Raw genomic sequence first — 20,169 nt, forward strand, 5'->3', positions numbered from 1 at the left:
GTTTTTCCATGTGGAATTGTTATTAAAAGATAGTCAGTGGAAGTTATCTTTCTTACTATCTGTTTTTGTTATGTTTTATTATGTTTGTATCCTGTTTTAACAGCATTGGTATTAAAGGTTTTTTAAATTTTCTGTTTTATTGTATTGTGATTATTCTTAGTTTTTTCTTATACAGCTATATAGGGCTTTGCGACTTTGAAAAATTGTCTGTACAGTGTAAAATATATAGATAATTTTACTTGTCCCTCCCAAGTGGAATTATTTTCTTATTTGTGTATTACTAGTACCTCATTTATCCATGTTCCTGTCACACACTATGCTGAAAAAACTCATGAAAGCTCCCAAAGGTTGCTTTTGAGTGACATTCAGAATATTTAAAGAAGCAAGACTAAGAGTCTACCGTTCTTCTATAGCAAGTCAAGCTGTACAACTTTAACAATACTAACAAGTTGGTGTTTAGCAATATTTATTGTGATACCATATCCACATCTACTAATTGCTGTAGCTCTAAACACAAATTAGAAGTCTACACACTGAACAGAAACATTTTAATGACAGTCTATCCAATAGCTGTTTAGGCATTTTGGTCAAAACTTTATGTTAGCCCCAAATAAAAAGTCAAAGAACAACCAGAGTCATTAGGACTTCTCTAGACAGCATGAATATTTGCCTAATTAAGAGTAAAAACCAAAGGCTACAGAGACAGTTTTAAAAAACAAAAATGTAAGGTTGTTGAGTTGAGGAATTGTTTGGAAACCCACCAGCCAAAACTTCAGTTTAATGCCTCTGGACAATCACTAAAACCCAATGTCAATTGAGTACAGGCATTCCATGTTTAAACTGCAGTATGCAAAAAATAAATGACACATTTAACAGCATGAACATCGGACACACTTGATTTTTTTTTTTTTTTTATATTTCAGGCTGCATTTGCTGTTATTGTTAATACTTTCTCTTTGTCCAATAAGATATTCCCACTGGTCACTAAGCACTTATTCCAGACCAACCACACTATTAAAATTAAATAAAACCTCAGAAGAAACTAATTTCCATTTGCTTTAACTGAGAGTGGAGACTGTACTCTATGCATTGTCTACAGGTTCACCATCAGCATGGATATGGTTCTTTTCATCTTTGATATTAATTTAAATTCCATTGTCTGTTTCAATTGCAAATTTTTTCAGGTCCATAATTTCCACTCTCCTCATTAATGCTCAAAAAGCATAAAGAAGAATATGTAAGGAACTGGTTAAATAACCCATTAAGAAAAAAATAATTACTTAATGCACAGAACACAGTTTGTAAGGCTGCTCTTGAACTGCATAGGTAATGCATGCTTTTGTTTGAAGTGAATCAAAGACTCATCACCCTAGGGGTGATAGAGTCAAAATTAAAGAACGCTTTCAAATATTGGGAAATAAACTCACTTGTCAAGAGTGATGACTACTGTGGTATGCTAGGTATTCAAGCACTGTGCTTTTGGGTTCAGACATAGATGGAGCCCTGCGCACCTTCCTAATATTCATACCATCTCCTCCCAGCCACTAACAGCTCATTACTACATTTTACAATTCTTTATGATTATTAAGCAAAATATACTGAGATTAGCAGCATTTTTAGTTCTGCAATAAGTGACCTGGTGTAAGGTTAAAGGGATAGTTCAGCATTTTAAAACTGTAAATCTTAATAGTAGTCTTGCCAGTTATTTGAAAAGAAGCTTCTCTTTGTCTTTGTCTTTCTTTATAGAATGAAACTGGTTCAAGCTTAACTTAATTTAGCTCAACTTAGCCTAAAGACTATAAATAGGTGGAAACCTCTATGCTACGCCCAAATTTTATTAAGCTGTGCAAAGACAATATATAAGTGTGAATATTCTTAAATGTGACTGTACATATTTAAATACATTCCCAGTAACTGGAGTGGATTCTGCTCCTTGTCAGTTATAGAGAAGCACAAACCAACCCTGTAACCAAGGCAGTCCACTACACATTTCTCTTGATGACTGCTCAGTAATGATTTAATATTATGCCCACGGACTGCAAGAGCAAACATCCACTGTGCATTAAATGAGGGATTTCAATTTGAAACACAAGGGTGTTTGTGTTAACATCGTGATTCAGTTAACCAGAACGCATCAGGTTTCGGAGTTCATCTCTCCTACGCTGATGTAGTCCAGGATCCATGTGTGAGACTTTCTTTCCAAGCTCCTTAGACGACTTTCTTGTTGTCAATCCAGGCGGTGTGCAGGTCAGTCTGGGGGGCTGGGGATATCCTAGCTACGATAGGGTGTCCAGCGAGGTATACACCCTGGACATGTTGACAATCTGATGAAGGACTAACATAGAGAGACAAACAACTATTCACTCTCACATTCACACCTACGGGCAATTTAGAAGCACCAGTTAACCTAACCCCACTAACTGCATGTCTTTAGACTGTGGGAGGAGGCCAGAGTACCCAGTGAGAATGTGGAGAATATGCAAACTCCACACAGAAAGGCCCCGGCCAGATGGTGGATTTGAACTCAGGCAACAGTGCTACATATATATGTTAAAAGATATAAACAAAGATCCATAACTATATTAGGAAGATGGCCACGATCAACCAAGTGCTTAGTGAATACTTCAGGCAGCAGAAACCTGAGAAAGAAGATAAAGCAAGAAGAGGAACCACCATGGAAGGACAGGCCCCCGCAAGGCAAGTGCCATTGGCAGATAGGATTTCTTTATGTCAGCAACTTCTTCTATCAACGGCTGGACATAGCTGGGCTGAAAGTCAGCACCGAGACACTATTCATTCTGTAAATTTTAGCTTTCTTTTTGTAAGAAGGCTCCAGTCAGGTGGTAATTCAACATTGGCTTCCTTCTTTCTTTTTTTTATTTTGCTGAGTTGCCAAATGCATTGCCACTTGTAGTAAAAGTGAATGTTTATATTACATTAAATGTCAGAATCCTCAACAAAACTAGAATTTTGTTTAATTATAGGCATGACAAATTAAAATTCCTGAACTATTTTAAAACAGCACCTGCTCAGAAATACTCTACTCTACATACTCTTACTTTGGTGTACTGACATATGACGGATTTTGCCAAAACCAAACATGGCCTGGAGCAGAGAGACCTGGGTGTCCAGGTGGAGTGGCATAGGAAAACAGATGAGCAGGAAAGGTTGAATAAATAGCCCGAGAGCATGGCAGACAAGAACAGTTGCACTGGAGCTAGGAGACAGGAGAGAGACCTCAAGAGGTCACCAACTGAGGTGAATCCCCTCTGTAAGCTGGGCAGGGCAGGATTCTGAACTGACTCTTGAGCAGAAGCTGAAAGAGACCAAGGCCAGCCATGGGCCTGGAAGCATTAGAGGCCAGGGAACTGCAGTGGCTGCAGGACCTCCAAAGCACTAGGGAACATGTGCCCATTCTACCCACAGCTGCCCAGCTGTGGGTACAATGAACATAAATAGCTAAGAGAGGGGCAACATAGACTGTCAAAAATCTGGTTAAAAGTTATGGTCGTTTCATTCTATTAATATAACACAGGGGAAAAGACCCAAATGCATGACCGTGAAGCATAATTAATAATGAGAAAGCAAGTCTTCAGTGTCTAAAACAAAAAATTAAGAAATATTTAGCTCAATGAGCTACTTAAAACAAAACAGAATTCCAGCGTGAGTAGACACAACTCATACATTCAGGGCTGAACTGTTGTGTATGAGACAGACGGTCACAAAGGATGAAAAAACATAGCAAAGGCACCAGATATGCTTAAGAAGCTCAAAATAAAGCAAAGGGAGGACAGGGAAGCTAACACTGAGAGAAAACAATAGATGAAAGACAATGACAAAGAGATACAGGAGGCACTGCAAAAATGTGAATAATTACTAATCGCTTAGAAATACAAGAAAACATGTCAGATAAATGAAAACAGGGAACAAATCTCAAACATAGACAGGAAAGCTAGACTAAGAAATGATCTAATTGAAATATAAAATGATCAAGTTTATGCGACGAGTCCATCAAATGCTCTGACATCTCAAAATTAAGTCTTTTAACTGCCAAACAGGGGGAGGGGGTGGACTAGGGAGGGTAATCTTTGGAGACAGGGTTGTAATTTTTCTAAGTGAGTCATCAAAGATAGCCATTTAATCCCACATCTGTCCCAGACAGGAACAGAGAACTCTTTTGATCAGGAAATGAGGTCAGCACTGGGCCTCCAGAAAAATACCCAAATTCCATTTGGGGGATTGAAGTCAATTCAAGGGATGAAAAGATCAACAAACCATCGATTTGTTACATGCAATGTGCATGTCATCTAATTAAGTAAAATGTACACAAATTAGACTACTGCTGTTTCGCGGTTCTTCTTACCCACATATTTTAGATAAAATGAATGACCTGTCAGCTTGCTTTTAAAGGCTGTGGATACGAGGGATTCATTAGAGAGCAAAATATGTTATTTATTCTTCTATAGCAGTCTATACATGCTGTAAAGGATGTAAATACATGTGTAATAATACACACTGTTGGATGTTTATGTTTTTAGCATTATTGTAAATGTGCTTTATATCTTTCACTGTTATGCAATCACCACTCTCTTACACATAGAAATATTACAGCTTCAACTGCTGGCCTCTATTATTGAACAGAAAGAGGAAAAATATTGCAGGTGGTTGGCATTTAATATTTAAGAGGTTTTGCTGGATTCAAGCACCTGACTCGCATGCTGAAGAAAAACTGAGGATTTCTCTGCAGACCTGGCCTGCAGACCCTGTGGCCTCCACACTGCCCTCCATCCCACAACACCCCCTACCCACTCTCAAGCCATCCCTGTCTTGGACACAAAGCCTGGTCTGCACCCAAACACTTCGCCTTCATGCCTTATTCATTTTCCATAACATGAACATCGCAAGTAAGTCTCTGTCTGTCAGCCTCTCTCTGGATTCTTGGATTAATGTAAATCCCAGCAAACAAAGAAGATTCAGTAGTGGATGATAAAGAATAGCTGCTATTTGCATCGTAATGTGAATTTATTAGATCGGTCTATATCCTGGAGATGGCTGCCTATTTCAGCAGTGATGTGGTGTTTTGTTGTTTTTGTGGAAAATGATGCTTCCTCCGGATGAGGGGTGGAGATAGAAGTGTCCTTGTTCATCTGGGGAAATGTTTATCATGATTCCCACACATTTCTTTCTCTTCTGACAAATCAGCTGCAACACTTTTTACACCAACATTTGAAGTAGATATCCCAAGCGACCTCCTTTGGGACTTCCAATTCTGAAGACTCTTGTTTGTGTCCTCTCCGAGGCTCTCAGCAGGGAAGGATGCAATGTTCTATGTTTAAAATGAAAAGAGGTGTCATGAGGTGTCACTAAATGCAGCGGGACTGTTTGATTGCTTCACTCGGCTATGAGGGGCTGTTCTCGTGTCTGTTTGGTGCCTATCACTTGCTGCTGGTTTGCCTCATCATAAATAATGCAGTCTTCATCCTGCCCACCCAACAAACACCTAAATGAAGGCAGCCTGCATTGCAGATTCTCAGAATGGGAAAGGTTACTTCAAGGAGTACAGCAAAGCCGAACGAGAAAACAACAGGAAATGTTTGACGAGGATGCCTCTGTTTGAGGGCGCTGTTTACAAATATGTGTATTCTTGTTGGAATGATATGTGTGTGCTGGTGTCAGCGTACTCGTCTGCATATGTATCTATCTTGTGTGGGTGGAATAAATAAAAGTAGCAACATATAAGGGGTAGTATAGAGAGAGAACAGAGAACACTATGGGCAAATTCATAAGCCTGCAAAATACAGTAGCTCTATTTCCCAAAATATCGTGTTTTGGGGGAAGATGAGATTGGCAGAAAAAAAATATGTGATGACAGTTATCTCCAACATAAAAGTATGCTCACGCAATGCTCCGGAAAACTTGTGGCTGAGACATTCCAACAATTGGAAATCTGCTCCCCCTCTACTTTTAATCACCTGAGTTTCTGATGAAATACTGAGCTGGAGGCATGTCAGTATCTGTTAATACTGGGAGCAAGACAAACCAGTTGTTGTCATTCTCCACTATATGTGTGAATGGGGATGAATGCATTAACAGATGATCTTATAAACCTGGTCTAACCTCAGACTAACCTGGATTTGGTCTGGAAACTAACTTTTTCCAGAGTCCATCCCTGAGATTACAGACGCCACGCTGGGTAATTTGTGACTATTACATAAGGTGCAGTCGATAATGATTCTTTTTTATAACAACTATTTAGAAATAATAATATCTTGCCGTGTTTGGTGGCAAGAGACAAGCAAGTTAATAGTCTCTGAAACAGCAGTAAGCCAATTTCTGCACTATTCTAATTCGAAAGTGAAATGTGTGTAGTTTGGAGGAGCTAGTGGGAGCAGGTTTGTTATTCCTTCTGCTGGCTGGAGTTTTTGAAGATGTGATCTCTGCTCTCCTAATAGTAAAGAAGCTTATGCAACTGAGTTCAGTTTACGAGCAGCTAGAGTCAATAAAAAGTAGATTACGCATGGATTGGTGACTACTTAGTTCAGCATTTGCATATCGCATTTGCACACAGAAATCAAGACAGTGGACTCCTTTTTTTTTTCTTTTCTTTTTTTTTTAAACATTCCCATAATCTGGGAATCAATATTCTGAAACCACACATAGACACCAGAAGCAGTTTTTATGTGAAAATATGTTACCCTCAATCAAAAATAGATTAGGTAGAGGTCACTGACTACCTTGTTGGCTGCCAATGGTCCATGTTGAAAATAATGAACCGCTGAAAACATGACAGACGCAAATAGCATGATATATGGGAGTAACAGACTGTGCAGGCTTAATTGATAGTCAGGTGATAAATAAGGCAGAACACAAGAAAACTCCTATCAATTAATAGCATTTGCAAGAAAACATGCCCATGACAATGCTTGTAAAACAGAGGGAAGCATTTGTCTGTGAACAAGGATTAATGAATGACTGATCAGAACTTTAATTAATGACTGTTAAAACAGTGGTCTGTCCTAAAGTGTTTTAACATGTGCCTAGCATCAGCTGGTTAAACTCGGTTTTGTCTCTAGAGTACCTCGACAAGCTATTTTCAGAACTCCTGTTCTTTGTAATACAATCCAGTTTATAGATAATTGATTCTGGGATATAGTCCAACTAAGTCAGCCTTCTGGGAAGTATGTTAGTGGTCACCCAACTACTGAAAAGCTTCTAGACATCCATACCGAGCCAAGAAACAGCATCCCACCCTGAATCTAATGATTTTCTTTTTTATTCTTCCTGAAAAATTCAGGGGATTTAATAAACTTTACAATGTATAAGTGACACAGCAGTTTCTCTGGAATCTGGCATTAAACCTCACCAAATGTCATGCTGGCAAAGATAAAGCCAAACAGCAATTACGACCCAGCAAACAGGGTTACCAAAAATCTATTTAAAGTCTGTTTTAGAATCTGAAATTGTGAGTCACTGTGCTGTGGAATAGACTGTTAGCATTATGATCCACCAGAACTATTGGAAGAAAACCTCAGCTTTCCTCTGCGCCACATAAAAAGTCAAAACCTTGTCAAGACACAGCAAAAGAACCTCAGGGAATACGGGACTTTTTGGCATGCCATACCTAATAAATGTCAAGAGGCTCACATGGGTTTGTAGACATGTGAATCCGATCTTAGAGCTATCAGAATCAATGCTTTTGTTTAAAAAAAAACAAAAACATGAAAGGCTCCTTCAGTCTATTACCAAGTCGAATGTTCTTTTTCACCTCCAAACCTTGAAGTGTTTTTATTTTCAAGCTTGTCCACTCACTTTCAGGCTTGTTTTGTGAAACCTCAAGCACTTTGATTCTATCATTATGAATACAATTTTTTTCAAGGTCATCTTTTCATGAAAATTTGAATAAGCCCATGGCGAGTATGAGCTATCTGCCGTGCATAAAGCCACAATTGAATACTCAATAGCATCATCTCATCTGTCTACTGAAGTAAAAGGGCAGGAAATAATCAGAACGTGTCAATTGGCCTATCGTTCAGATGGGAATCGTTCACAGTTATCACCTCATTAGAGGTTTTAAATTTTAGCCGTCGTCCTAAAAGAAAGCCTTTACCTCCTCTCAACTATTAACGAGCGCGCTTGATGAACTGATTTGTTGTTACGGTTAAAATTGACTTATGCCATCCATCATGTTGTAAAATGTAGAACAGCTCCCAGAGAGTTTGGCTTTTTGCCAGCAGCTCCCAAACCAAGCGATGCTGGGTTCCAGCTGCTTATGAGCCCTGGTTTTGGGGCCAGATCATAGCTGGCAAACAGTTTAGGTGTACTACCCAGTACCCACTCAACACAATACCTAGTCTAAAAATATTTATTTATAGTGATGTTTACAATGATGAGCCATTCCTATATGTAATGTAAGGTGCTTCCTGCGTTTTACACAAGACTATAGGAAACTACTGGGTTTATTCATAATGTGGTTTAAGCTCTGAGAAAGATTTCCACTACTACTGTTAGCCTGACAATCAGTGAGTATCTCTGCTTCTTTTCACTTGTTTAGTCTGACATCGTCTTTAGGTTTCTGTTTTTCAGGCATAGAGAACAATCCATAGTGTGGAACAAGAGACGGCGCTCACTCAAGCATATCCATGAATTGTTCAGGCAATAATTAGCATGATTCATCATGCAAGTCTTGCTGAGAAATTCCGATAAATTAAACTTTAATACAAAAAACTTTCAAATCACAAATCTAATGAGATTTTGAAATTGCTGGCATTAAAGGAGAAGCGCCTTCATTAATTTTGTCCTCAACAACAACAACAATAACTCGACTGGCTAGGCTGCGAGCCCTTTACAAGGTGCGAGGCTCCACGAGGCCACCAGATTCAAACCCAGGACCTTAATGCTGTGAGGCAACAGCACTAATTAGTGTACCGATACTCTACCCAATTCCTGCTCAGTGGTGGGTCTGCTCTAATGAAAGGTGCAGACAGCATATAGATTTATTTGTTGTTGGCAGTTCTGTTGTGTTGACACTTTTTTTTTGTGCACTGGTAAATAAAAGAAATAAAGATTTTAAGATAGTGATGTAATCCACTAACTTTCATCTGTAACATCTCACCAAAGACGTAAATAAGGATGTTTACAAACTTAAGTGTCTCAAATGAGCAATACTCTTGCCTGAACACACATGTACTCAAACAAACAAACACATGCACACAAGGACACACTGCAAGTGCTTGAACTAATTCCAAAGAGTGTTTCCTGCTTCTCCCAGCTCCTTCCTTACCCTGATCACTTCCTGTTCTAAGCTGCACCGCAGTGGCTTTGGCATACTCTCCAGAAAAGTGTCACATATTCCTTCTACACAGACACTTTTAAGTGTGGTAACAACCCACTCAAATTCACAACTGTGTCTTGCCGGGTGAAAAGCTATACTGTCACATGCCAACACAGGGTTGCTCAGCTCATCACTTCAGAGGTGACGTTTCACTTCAATTGTGAGTAAGCTTCTAGTGATGCAATCAGCACGTGTAAACAGTTATAAGAACCTTTTCACCTAAATTCTGCAATAGCTGAGTGATGTTTGTCAGAGCATGTGAATTTTACTTTAATTATAGCCGGCAGGCCTCTGAGATCTTTATGTAAATCACCAATACCTGAAAAAAACAGCTTTTGGGTTAACTTTCACAGGGACTTGGGAAGTTATCTAATATTTATACCCCCTCTAATTGCATGCCATAATTACAACCTTGGCCTTAAGAAAGGTTTCTGAATAAATTGAATTAATTTGGCAGCCATAAGTTGTGCCTGCATGCTGATTCACTTTGCCCCACCTCTAGAGAGAAATAAGATTAAATACACCAATAATACATTTAAATAGGATAGAAATGTGTCATGAGGAAAAAAGAAGGAAATCTTAAGCTAGGCAGAACAAAGAAAATGTTTGGAATTTGGAAAAGGTGCAGCTCACCAAAAACATCCTATCTATCTCATCTCTGCAGGTCCAAATGTTTCCTTATCATCTCTGCATGTCAGCCTCTCCTTCTTTTCCTCTTCCTCTTGACTGCTCACACACACTCTAAGTATGAGGCTGCTGATCCTGCTGTCCCACTGTGGTCTTCCAACATGCAGTGGGGTCACAGATGATTAAAGCAGTGGCAGGTGGACTCCACTTTGAAACTATCAATAGACCCCCGGGAACTGAATCAAACAGCAAGCGCTCCATCTCTGTCAGCCTAGGTTCTTGGTGGCACCAAGGGAAAGGGTGTGCAGAGGGTGAGAGGGCAGACTCCACCTCTGTATCCTCGTCAAACACTGTAGCACTCTGCTGAAAAACTGTGGAGCTGCTATGGTGGAATTCTAACTCTCTGATGTGATTTCAAGGAGGCTTTGTCTATTCACTGAGCTGACCCTGGAGCCTTTGACCAGGAGGGGCTGAGACTGGGGTTTGGAAGAGTAGCAGTCTGCATTTTTTTATATAGATCAACTTGAATAGCAGTCTGCCTAGATTAAAGATCCCAGTACTTCACCGACATTGTGCAATCAGAAATTACAACTATATCAAATTCACATGGTCAGTCTATCTATCTACCTACCTACCTACCTATGTATGTCTCAAATCAAAATGAAGCGGGGCAGTCATGTGACTGTCAGGGTGGTATAGTAGTATTTCCAGGAGGAATGATTTAATGGAAATGTCAAGAGCAGCAGTAGCTGGAAGCAAAGGCTGAACCCTCTGATACAGCGTGAGACACTTTACTCACTGGGGTTGAGAGACTTGTTGTCATGCAGCTCCAGTCCTAACCAAAATCTGCCTTTATCAGAACAGAAATGGCATTGTCACTTTTTAATGGGATTACAGGTCTTTCATTGCATATTAATTTGCAAGAAATCAATATGGGCTTTGGTGCTATTTGGGGGCATTTAAAACACATAACTGCTTAGCTTACATTCTACAAAACCAGGGACAACCAGGGAAATGAAGGGTAGGAATAAGACTTCTATTCAGATTTCTGGAAGAAAAAAAAAAAAGAGGCGGGAGGAAAGGGAACAAAGAAGGAATGAAGGTCAAGTAGATGCCTTGAAAATACAAGAAAAAAATTGTAAATTAGATGGATGAATGGATGATGAATATAAGAAGGGAAGAAAGGAAGGTCATCTGCATCCATAGATATGAGAAGGAAAGGACAGAAAACGCCAACAGCCAAAACTGGAAAGCCCTCGGCTTTCAAAAACGCAATAATTATTACCTATTATAGCAAACAACTTCAACGCAGAGCTTTGATACGTCACATATTTGAAAAATATTTTTGCTCTTATTGAAAATCCACTTATACAGCCGGTCAGTTTGCCTAAAGGGCGCAAGAGCCGCCCAGAGTACTCAAGATTCATGCGAGTCGCAAAAACGGTGAAAATGTTTAATCGGAGAAAAGATTATCAGAGAAATATGGATATTTGCATTTCTTGTTAAACTTACAACAGAAAAAAGACCGTTTTTCACTTCGTGCCTCTGAATTTGCATAGTAATTTTGCAGCTGGTAGAAATATGAACTAAGAATAAGCGCGAGACTTATTGATTCGGATTGCTTTAGAAGTTTTTAAACGGTTCCAGCGTCGACGTGAGATGCGGACTGCTCAATTACTGTGGTGACCTTCAGCTGGGCGCGGTTGTTCTTATCGTGCAATCGCCACCAGTTGGCATTACAACACAATTAAAATGCGTATTCAAAGCGACCTGTCACCGTGGTTGTTTGCCGTGCTGCTTGGCACCCTGTAGTGGAGCGGGTGACATCTGTGACTCCGCGCCAAGGGAGCCCGCCAGACGCACCTAACTGTAGTTATTCTTTTGGCTCTGCCCGCAAAATTCAACGAATAATTACAGCACGAACTCCGACCGGATGAGTTTTTTTTTTCACTTATCTGTTTTACAAGCGCAGTTATTTCCCCACATTGTAACATGTACAGGTAAGATCTTTTTTCCCCTTTATTTATTTTCTGATCGCATTAAAACTCGAGGCGGTGTTGTTGTAGTAGCAATCAATGTGTCAGACAATCGGGCGATTATTGGTGCATAGATGAATAACCTATATTATATTTTTAGAGGAGGGGGGTCCTTCACTTATTTCTTCCGAGCTCGTGTTCTCAAAACTCCGCAGGCTGCATTCTAATTGTGCTGTACTTTAAATTTTCGCCCCGAAGAGTCGCAGCTGTCAAGTTTTGGGGGGTTTTACTCTTCACGTGCAGCCCTTCCTTTTCATGGTTCGTGCGATGTGATAATGAAACCGCAGTGAGTTTTGCTGATGGTGAGATCTGTGCGGCAATAGGGTTAGATTCAGAACTGTTATACAGTAAATCTAGGTGGACATCATTATTGTGTGTGTGCGTGTGTTTGTATGTGTGCGCAGTGCAGCTGTGGTTTCGAAATATCATTAGCGCATTTACAGTTACAGCTGGCTTCAAATGAGTTGGAAGCTTATGTAGAAACCGATGTAGTCCGTTGCAAGAGATCATGGAGCAACTTTATGAATATTATTCAACTTCAAGACTACAGCAAGTTTGTCTACTTTGGAATAATTTTATGTAGATTAAAAATAATCAAATGCTCAAATATTCTAGCATTTTTGAAAAGCGCATGTTTTACTGTGCCTGCTCTGATTACATTTAATTTGCGCGTAAAGGGGAACTGGCTGTAATATTCTGGTAAAACAACGACTGAAGTTGAGATTTACCAGCCAGTCAGTGTTATCTTTAGGACCCGGCGGAGCGCTCATATGTAACTGGACATAGTAGCTCCATTTGAGGAAGATTGCTTATCTCTTTCCTCCTCCGAGCACAACTCGGCTGGGCTGAGAAATCAGTCTAACCTATCCAAACGACCCCGAGAGTTGTTCTTCATCGGGATGTATTTTAATAGCCGTTGATGGACTTCATCGAATTTGGGACAACTGAGAATTACCTTAAAGGCTTCTGAAGTATTCTCGTGCGCCATTCGGATGAACGCTGCGCCAACCAGCGCTGCGTAAATCAAGGAGCCGCTTGTTTGGACACCCGTGAAGGCACAGTGGCGTTTGTAAAAGGGGGAAGAAAAGCTCTGGTGATCGGGTCCCCGTGTTCATTATTCGGATGCAAAAGTTTAAAGAAAGTTGGGAGCAAGAGAGAACATCGTAGTCTCCAGGTCAGTTCCCGCTTTCTGCGCACACATCATTTTTATTGATCTATGTGGTGCAAAAAATAGAAGGAAATTAGAAACAAAAGAGCCAGTCAGAGACCAATAAACGTCTTTCTGCAACTACCAGTGGCCTCAAAATAACTTGTTGAATGAGCAGATTGTCCCAGGAGCGTATTTAAATGTAAGTGTTATGTTTTGAGCATTCAGATGAGTTTGTACGTTTTCGTTATTTGTATACTGTTGCTTGTGTGACCGGGATCGTCGTTACTAAATGGGCCGCCGTAATAGGGTAATTGCAGTAGGCTGTTTGTGGGAACGGTAACGTTTGTTAGGTGAGAAGTGGGTAACATAACCACGAGTTTTATATGAGATATATAAAAACTGTTGTGCATGTCCATAGTGTTTAATTGGCGTCCTTCTTCAAAGAGTTTAAATGTATTCAGAAGGTTTTCTTCGTTTAACAAGAAACTGAAATGTGTAGTCTGCACCTAAACCTGAACCCTTTCTTCAAGTCCGCCCCCAAAATTCTCGTTTAATAGTGGAAACAATGTCAGTTTAACCTGTTGCGCAGCAAGTCAGCAAAGTCAAATCTAGGTGTGCCATGTCTCTGCGCAAAACTGGATTCAGAACATAAAAGAGAACACAGCTTCTTTAAAATATGTCATTTTTTCAAGTTCTATCAGATATTTGCATGTTCCATTTTGAAATCATTTAAAGACCAGAAAAATACTTTTTTTATTTAAAAAGACTTTTGCTCGAGGCTCTGTCTTTGAACATTACATGTGCTGAACAATAATTTCAAAAATTTGTTTTGATGCTGTGCGTTTTTGCATGTTAGTCGTCCTGGAGAAGAACTCTGAATAATACATGACAGCATGATTTCATATGTGATTGTAGTGAAGGCTGTCTGGCTGTGTCTGGGGCCATCACACTGTGACTACATCAACCACATCCGAGAGTGAGTCCTTAAATAACAAGTGACCTAACGTGGTTGGAGAGGTTAAAGGTGCAGCCCCGGGGCAATAATTGTATGTTTTATGTCAAGTGTTCGTATTGGGAGAAGCTAAGAGACACAGTTGTAAACAGAGAGAGACAGAAAGAGATAGTTGAAGAGAAATAACAATTGAATGAAGGATCAAGACGGAAAGGAATGACAGTCAGAAGATAAATGTGTTACAGTACAGACATGCTTCTGCTTGCCAGTCGATCCCACTGTGACTCATATTGGGGGGTTTGTTCTTGGCTGTAAGAAATTTGGAAGCATTAACCCGTTTATTGTTGCACTCATCAGCCAGAAACAAAGCATTAGTCTGCTCAAACTGGCTATGGATCATAAGTTATTGGTTGGAATTCAACAAAATCAATGAACACAATAGGAGGTATTGTATGTGTGCACATCCAAAAGCCTGACTGATGCCCAGTACAAAAAAAAAAAAAAAGAAAAGGCAAGACGGTAAAATAGCAATTGTCAGTGGAAAAACCACAAAGCGCAAATCAGACTGTCATGTTAGGGTCTTTTTTTTTTTATTTTAAAATCAATACCAGTGTTATTTTGCAATCATTGATGTCAGTTGGTGCAGAGTATTGGAGTAGATCTGAGGTCCTGCCTTTCAGCACCATGGACAGCTCTCTTTCACCTTGGTTATAAAATGAGAGCTAAGAGGGGATCAAAAAGCCACACTCAGAGACAGAGAGAAAAGCCACACTTAAGCGGGATTACTATAAAATGAATGGAATACATCCGTTATGGTTTTTAAGAGTCTGGCTGGGAGTTTGTAACCAATATAAGCCACGGGGCACGACTGCCTGCTGACTTTTAAAACACTCTGCTATGCTTGAGCTGCCCAGGGGATGGAATGCAAGTGGACACAAGGGGGTGTTTCAGAGGCTTCAAAAACAAGTGAAGGAAAAGAGATGAAGAGAGAGGGGAAGGGAGAGAGAGAGTGTGTGAGAGAGAAGGAGTGGGGGGGGGTGGTCATCCAAAGTTCTGAGCTTTCTCCCGGCATATGGAGGGCTACTCAAATATTAATAACTTCTAATATAGAATCTGACTCATATTTTTCCCAGTGAAATTATGACATTCACAGGTTTCTCCTTGCACTTTGAGTAGCACAGAATATGAGGTAGACATGCGATGACAGAGGAAACAAGTGTTCTTCTGCATTTAATTTTTTCAGTGTAATCATTTTGATGCAAAATATACAGTGCTGCCAATTATTGCAATGTGTTCCCATGTGCAGCCAAAGCAGCTCTGGTCCATCGGGGCACTGACATTTCTATGGTGTCCTATGGTGTCAGGCTAGAGTACATTGTCAGCTGGTATTATGGTCCTCTATGGAGCTGCCTTGTTTTGGTACCTCCTATGGATGCTTAATCAATTTGGGATCTGTGGAGACTGGAGGTCAACACACACAACGTGTTTTCTTGAGAAATGTCCCAAGTGTTAAACAGGTTTTCATGTCAGTGGTTTTAATTTTGTGGCTGATGGTGTTGCTGTATAGCCCAATATGCAAACACTACAGCACGGAGGCATATTATTAATGCAGTACAAATTGCTGTGGCTATCACATATGTCACCTTTCTTGGTCATGTTTCATTGAAAAGCAGTTGAATTTACTTCATAAATTGTGTGGGAACGCTTACTCGGCGCACTAATTTTCTCTTTTAGAGGAGTAAAGATAAAAAAAAAATTGCAATTCCTTTTTCCTACCTTAGCACCAATGAGCATACCTGTCTATGCCGATTTACTGAGCTACCCGATACCTGCCTTTCATCTGGATATAATTTCATTGCTCTAGATGTCTGTGAATTAAATCCAGTATCCCATGGTCAGGCCTATTTGTTGTCCCTTATTAGCTTTGAATGTTCCTAGCGATAAGTGACCTACACCACCCTGCTGCTGCTACCTAATTTGACTGTCTTATGAAAGCCAACCTCAGCATTATGAAAGGGGGTGTGGGACTTTGCAGTATCACGGTGTGTGTGTTGGTTTGCATGTCAATCGTAAGTGCTCCATCCCATGACGCACCTCCGATCAGACACTGACATTTATATTTATGAAATCTTATACACACATCCTGCGAAAGAAATGACTTAATCAACAATTACACTTCCAGGCATGTTTTAAAGACACTTTGCCGACTGATACGAGTGCATTTAAAGAAAAAGAATTCTACCTTTTCGCCTTTATTTCCTCTACTCTTTCTTTTTTAAACAACCATTCATCCATACCTTTTGTCATGGCCCACTTTGAAGGGTCTGAAAAGCAGCTCAGTAATTTCTCTGGCTCAGATGAATAACTTTCATTACATTTGGAATGTATTCAAGCCCATAGTCATTTTGTAAAAGGGGCATTAGGTTAGAAAAAGGAATGCAGTATTTCTAAGGAAGTCTGAAATGTGGTCTTAACTCCTTCAAATTGGCACCATTTTCAGTCCAAGACAAGATGACCAAATTAAAATATTGAATTCTAATACCTCCATATGCTAGCAGGCATCACGTAGTAAGTGTTCGTGAACAGAGACATCGCTCATTAAAATGAGTTTCTCTTGATAAATATTGTTAAATTGCTTAATTAATTAATTTGATTTAATAACCTCTCAAATATGGTAATACTTTGTGTTGACACACCAAATTATCTCACTCTTCTGAACATAAAACTCCCTCCACACGCTTCAAACCCCAGGTTACCTAAATAAATAAATAAATTTCACCTGTAACTGTCAGTCACAGGGGGGGTGGCTGTAGCCTGAAGGGTAGAGAGGAAAGCTGCTGACCGTAAAGTTACGGGTTCAACTTCATGTACTGTATCAGCTGGAGGAATCAGAGCAGAGAAATTCAATGAGTAATGGTTCTGCCTCAACAAGTACTGCTGAACTCCCCTTGCACAATGCGTTTAACCTGCACTTAAGAGGATAACCATGTGCGTTTCTTAACATTGTGACCTGTGTGGGCAAAGGTTAGATTGAAATGTATTTTTTCTGTACAGCTATTCACAGCAACAAATACTCTTCACTAAGGCAAAAGCTCTGGCAAATTGACAGTCAACAGTAGCTTAACTCCTATTTAAAGTGATACTCAGTTGGAGGTGCTAGTGTATATGCTTGCTTCATTTAGTCCCTGCTACTGCACACACTTTTTACCTGAGTCACTGAGATGGTGCAGGTCTCCGCTGACTGCTGCCAGGCACCATTACCTGATGAGTCGGGCCATCTGACTGATGGCTTGCGATTGCTTTGAGAAATGTACAATCCCTCAAATAGACTATTTCTGTCTTCCAATTTTACTTTAATATTTCCCAAATGCCTCTTAAGGCGCTGAGACAAATGCAACTCCACATTCGGCTATAAAGGAGCAAGAATCAGAAAAGGCAATAACTTAAATGTAGTGACTTGACACATGGAAATAAGTCTTTTTGCACAATGTATGAAAATCACATGGAGATTAGACTCTACAGAAGAAGCTCAATTTGAATTGTACACAGTGATTTTGAAAAGGTTATTATTGAGGGACCCATAAAAGCAGCAAAGCCATACATTACAATTGTGCACTTATTGCACATACGTGTGTCTTTGTGTCTGGGTTTGTGCATGTGTTGGAGTGGGTAGTAAGATGTAAGACTTCTCCACCTAGCTCCCTGCAAGCCATGTTAAAACTCATTTAATATTTTAATGTCGCATTTCAAATGTTTTGTAAATGTATCCAATCTTTTTAATTCATTAAGCTATCCTTTTCTTCTGTCCTTTAGGATGCTGCTGGTGCCAAAAAGTATACTTGGGGATCAAGCTCAGACATCTGCTGATTTATGAGGAGTGTCACTCCTCTGCACATCACATCTGACCATTAGTTCACCTTTTCATCAACTGACAACACTAGTGAAGACACCCCCTTGTTGACACACCTCATCAGCCTGGCAGAAGCGGTGGCAATCAAAGACAAAATAACTGAATGGGGGCTAATAGTTGCCTGAAGCTCCTCACACAAAACTAGCAAGATGCTGCCACAGTTCCTAAATGCTCTATTGCCCCGTTCAAAGCTGCTGTTAAGTTAGAGTGCTATCGTCATTTCTGTGACTAAGCAAAAGACAAAAAAGAGAAAGAAAAGAAAAGAAGAATCCTACAGAAACCATACTGAATGAGATCAGCGATGTTCTTGCCTGTGTTGTTCGCTCTGCAAGCTTTGTGCACCAGTGTGGGCCACGCTATGCAACATTACCCTGCGGTCTGGGGACACTATGACGTGTGCAAGTCCCAGATCTACACAGAGGAAGGCCTGGCATGGGACTACATGGCCTGTCAGCCCGAAGCCACTGACATGACAGAGTACCTGCGAGTGACCCTCGACCCTCCAAATATCACGTGTGGAGATCCGCCAGAAACATACTGCGCTTTGGTGAGTCGTAACCTCGGTTGTCCCCTGATGGAGACAAATGAGGCTGTAGGCAGGATCGCACAGCATACTGGGTCAGGGATAGAGAGCGGCGCATACAAGGCAATGAGCTGCCGCTGCAGCGGAGATTAATGTACATGTAGACCTGTGCATTAGGAAAACAGCAGCAACATACACACACATGCTGTTGTGCAAATCTTGGAGGTGAATTTGGAGAGACTGGTAAACGTAAAAACAGAAAGATGCACAAAACAACAACTGGAAACCGTTACATGCACGAACAATCTGTAAATATGTCCTTGCACAACTGATGCACAGGCATACACAAATCTGTATGTGTACATTAGATGTACACAAATTTGGAGCCATTTTTTCCATATTCTGTTGAAATTCTCTTGCAAATGTATTTTTTATTTAAGTTTTTGATGTCCTTCCAACTGTTGCCCTTTAGCGGTCATACAAAGGAAAGTTTTAGGATCGCTCTAATAAATATGTTTTAATATCAAATTATACTGGGGCAAAAATATAGTGAAAATGGATTTATTACTAAGTCTAAACAGACAAATTACATGCAAATACATACACAAACATCTATCTTTATAGCTGACTGAAGACTGACTGCATCTGTACAGATGACTGCAGACACACACACAAACACACAGGCACTGACAGGGTAACTGCACTGGTGCTGGCACTGTTATTAAACAAAGAACAGTGACTGCAGCGTTCAGCCCCCTTATCAACCTTCATCAACAGTTCAACCCCAGGTTGCATTTGTTTAGAATCACATTCAAAGTGAGCTGTAAGAGCCCATAGGCTTTAAAGTGCTTCATTAGACGTTATGTTCATGCCTGCCAAGAGCTTGTGCGAGTAAATATTTACCAATTAAAATGGGCATCTTTAAAAGGAGGGCTTTTCTTCTCACAGCTCCAGATGGCATTGAGACATTTAATGCCACTGTAGGATGAAAAAGGAGCTAGTCTCCAGTCGGGTGTGACGTTCTGGTAAGCTTTTTTTTTTTTTTTTTCTATCAAAACACAAACTGAAACCTTTATCAGACCAGTAGATTATCCTGAATGTTCAACATTTACATAACACGGGGCGCATAAAGAACAGAACAGAGACAAACAGAGTCAACGTGGTTGGAATATTTTGTATGTTTGTTTGATTTTTCTTGTCAATACAGAATTTGTTCATAGAAAAGATGTCTTATATTTCTTCGCGATGTCATTTTTTATTCATACTAAGCGTATGTATAATTTAGACACACTTGTGTTATATATTTCTTTTGTCGTAATCTATTTTTCTTTTTATTATTTATTTATTTGTTGATTTTTATTAAAATATTAATAGCACATGAAATCTCTATCTATTTTGATGTTGTCAAAATACAGAACTAACAAAATATATTGTGGATCAGTTTTCTCCACAGACAAAGAAAAAACAATTTTAAGTAAAATAGTTTCAGTTCAATTTCATTCAGTTGTATTTATATACGGACAAATCGCCACAGCAGTTGCCTCGAGGCACTTTATATTGTAAGGCAAAGAGCCTACAATAATACAAAGACGACAGAGAAAACCCAGACAAACATATGATCCCCTATGAGCAAGCACCTT

General features: G+C 39.8%; 1 protein-coding gene across 2 annotated transcripts in view; it reads left to right on the forward strand.

Moving 5' to 3' along the window:
• The first annotated feature begins 11,523 nt into the window (after positions 1-11,523).
• The window catches only part of LOC120724319 (netrin-G1-like), a 65,893-nt gene continuing 57,247 nt past the window's right edge, over positions 11,524-20,169 (forward strand). The window contains exons 1-2 of one of the 2 annotated variants that reach the window (XM_040016450.1): positions 11,524-11,958; positions 17,910-18,553. In XM_040016450.1, coding sequence (XP_039872384.1) covers positions 18,296-18,553 — 258 coding nt within the window. In that variant the 5' untranslated portion in view covers positions 11,524-11,958; positions 17,910-18,295. Of the gene's footprint in view, positions 11,959-12,009; positions 13,169-17,909; positions 18,554-20,169 lie in introns of those variants that run through there. The other variant, XM_040016461.1, reaches the window with a different exon arrangement.

This window comes from Simochromis diagramma, unplaced genomic scaffold, assembly GCF_900408965.1.
Source record: "Simochromis diagramma unplaced genomic scaffold, fSimDia1.1 OVJJ01000205.1, whole genome shotgun sequence".
NCBI lineage: Eukaryota > Metazoa > Chordata > Actinopteri > Cichliformes > Cichlidae > Simochromis > Simochromis diagramma.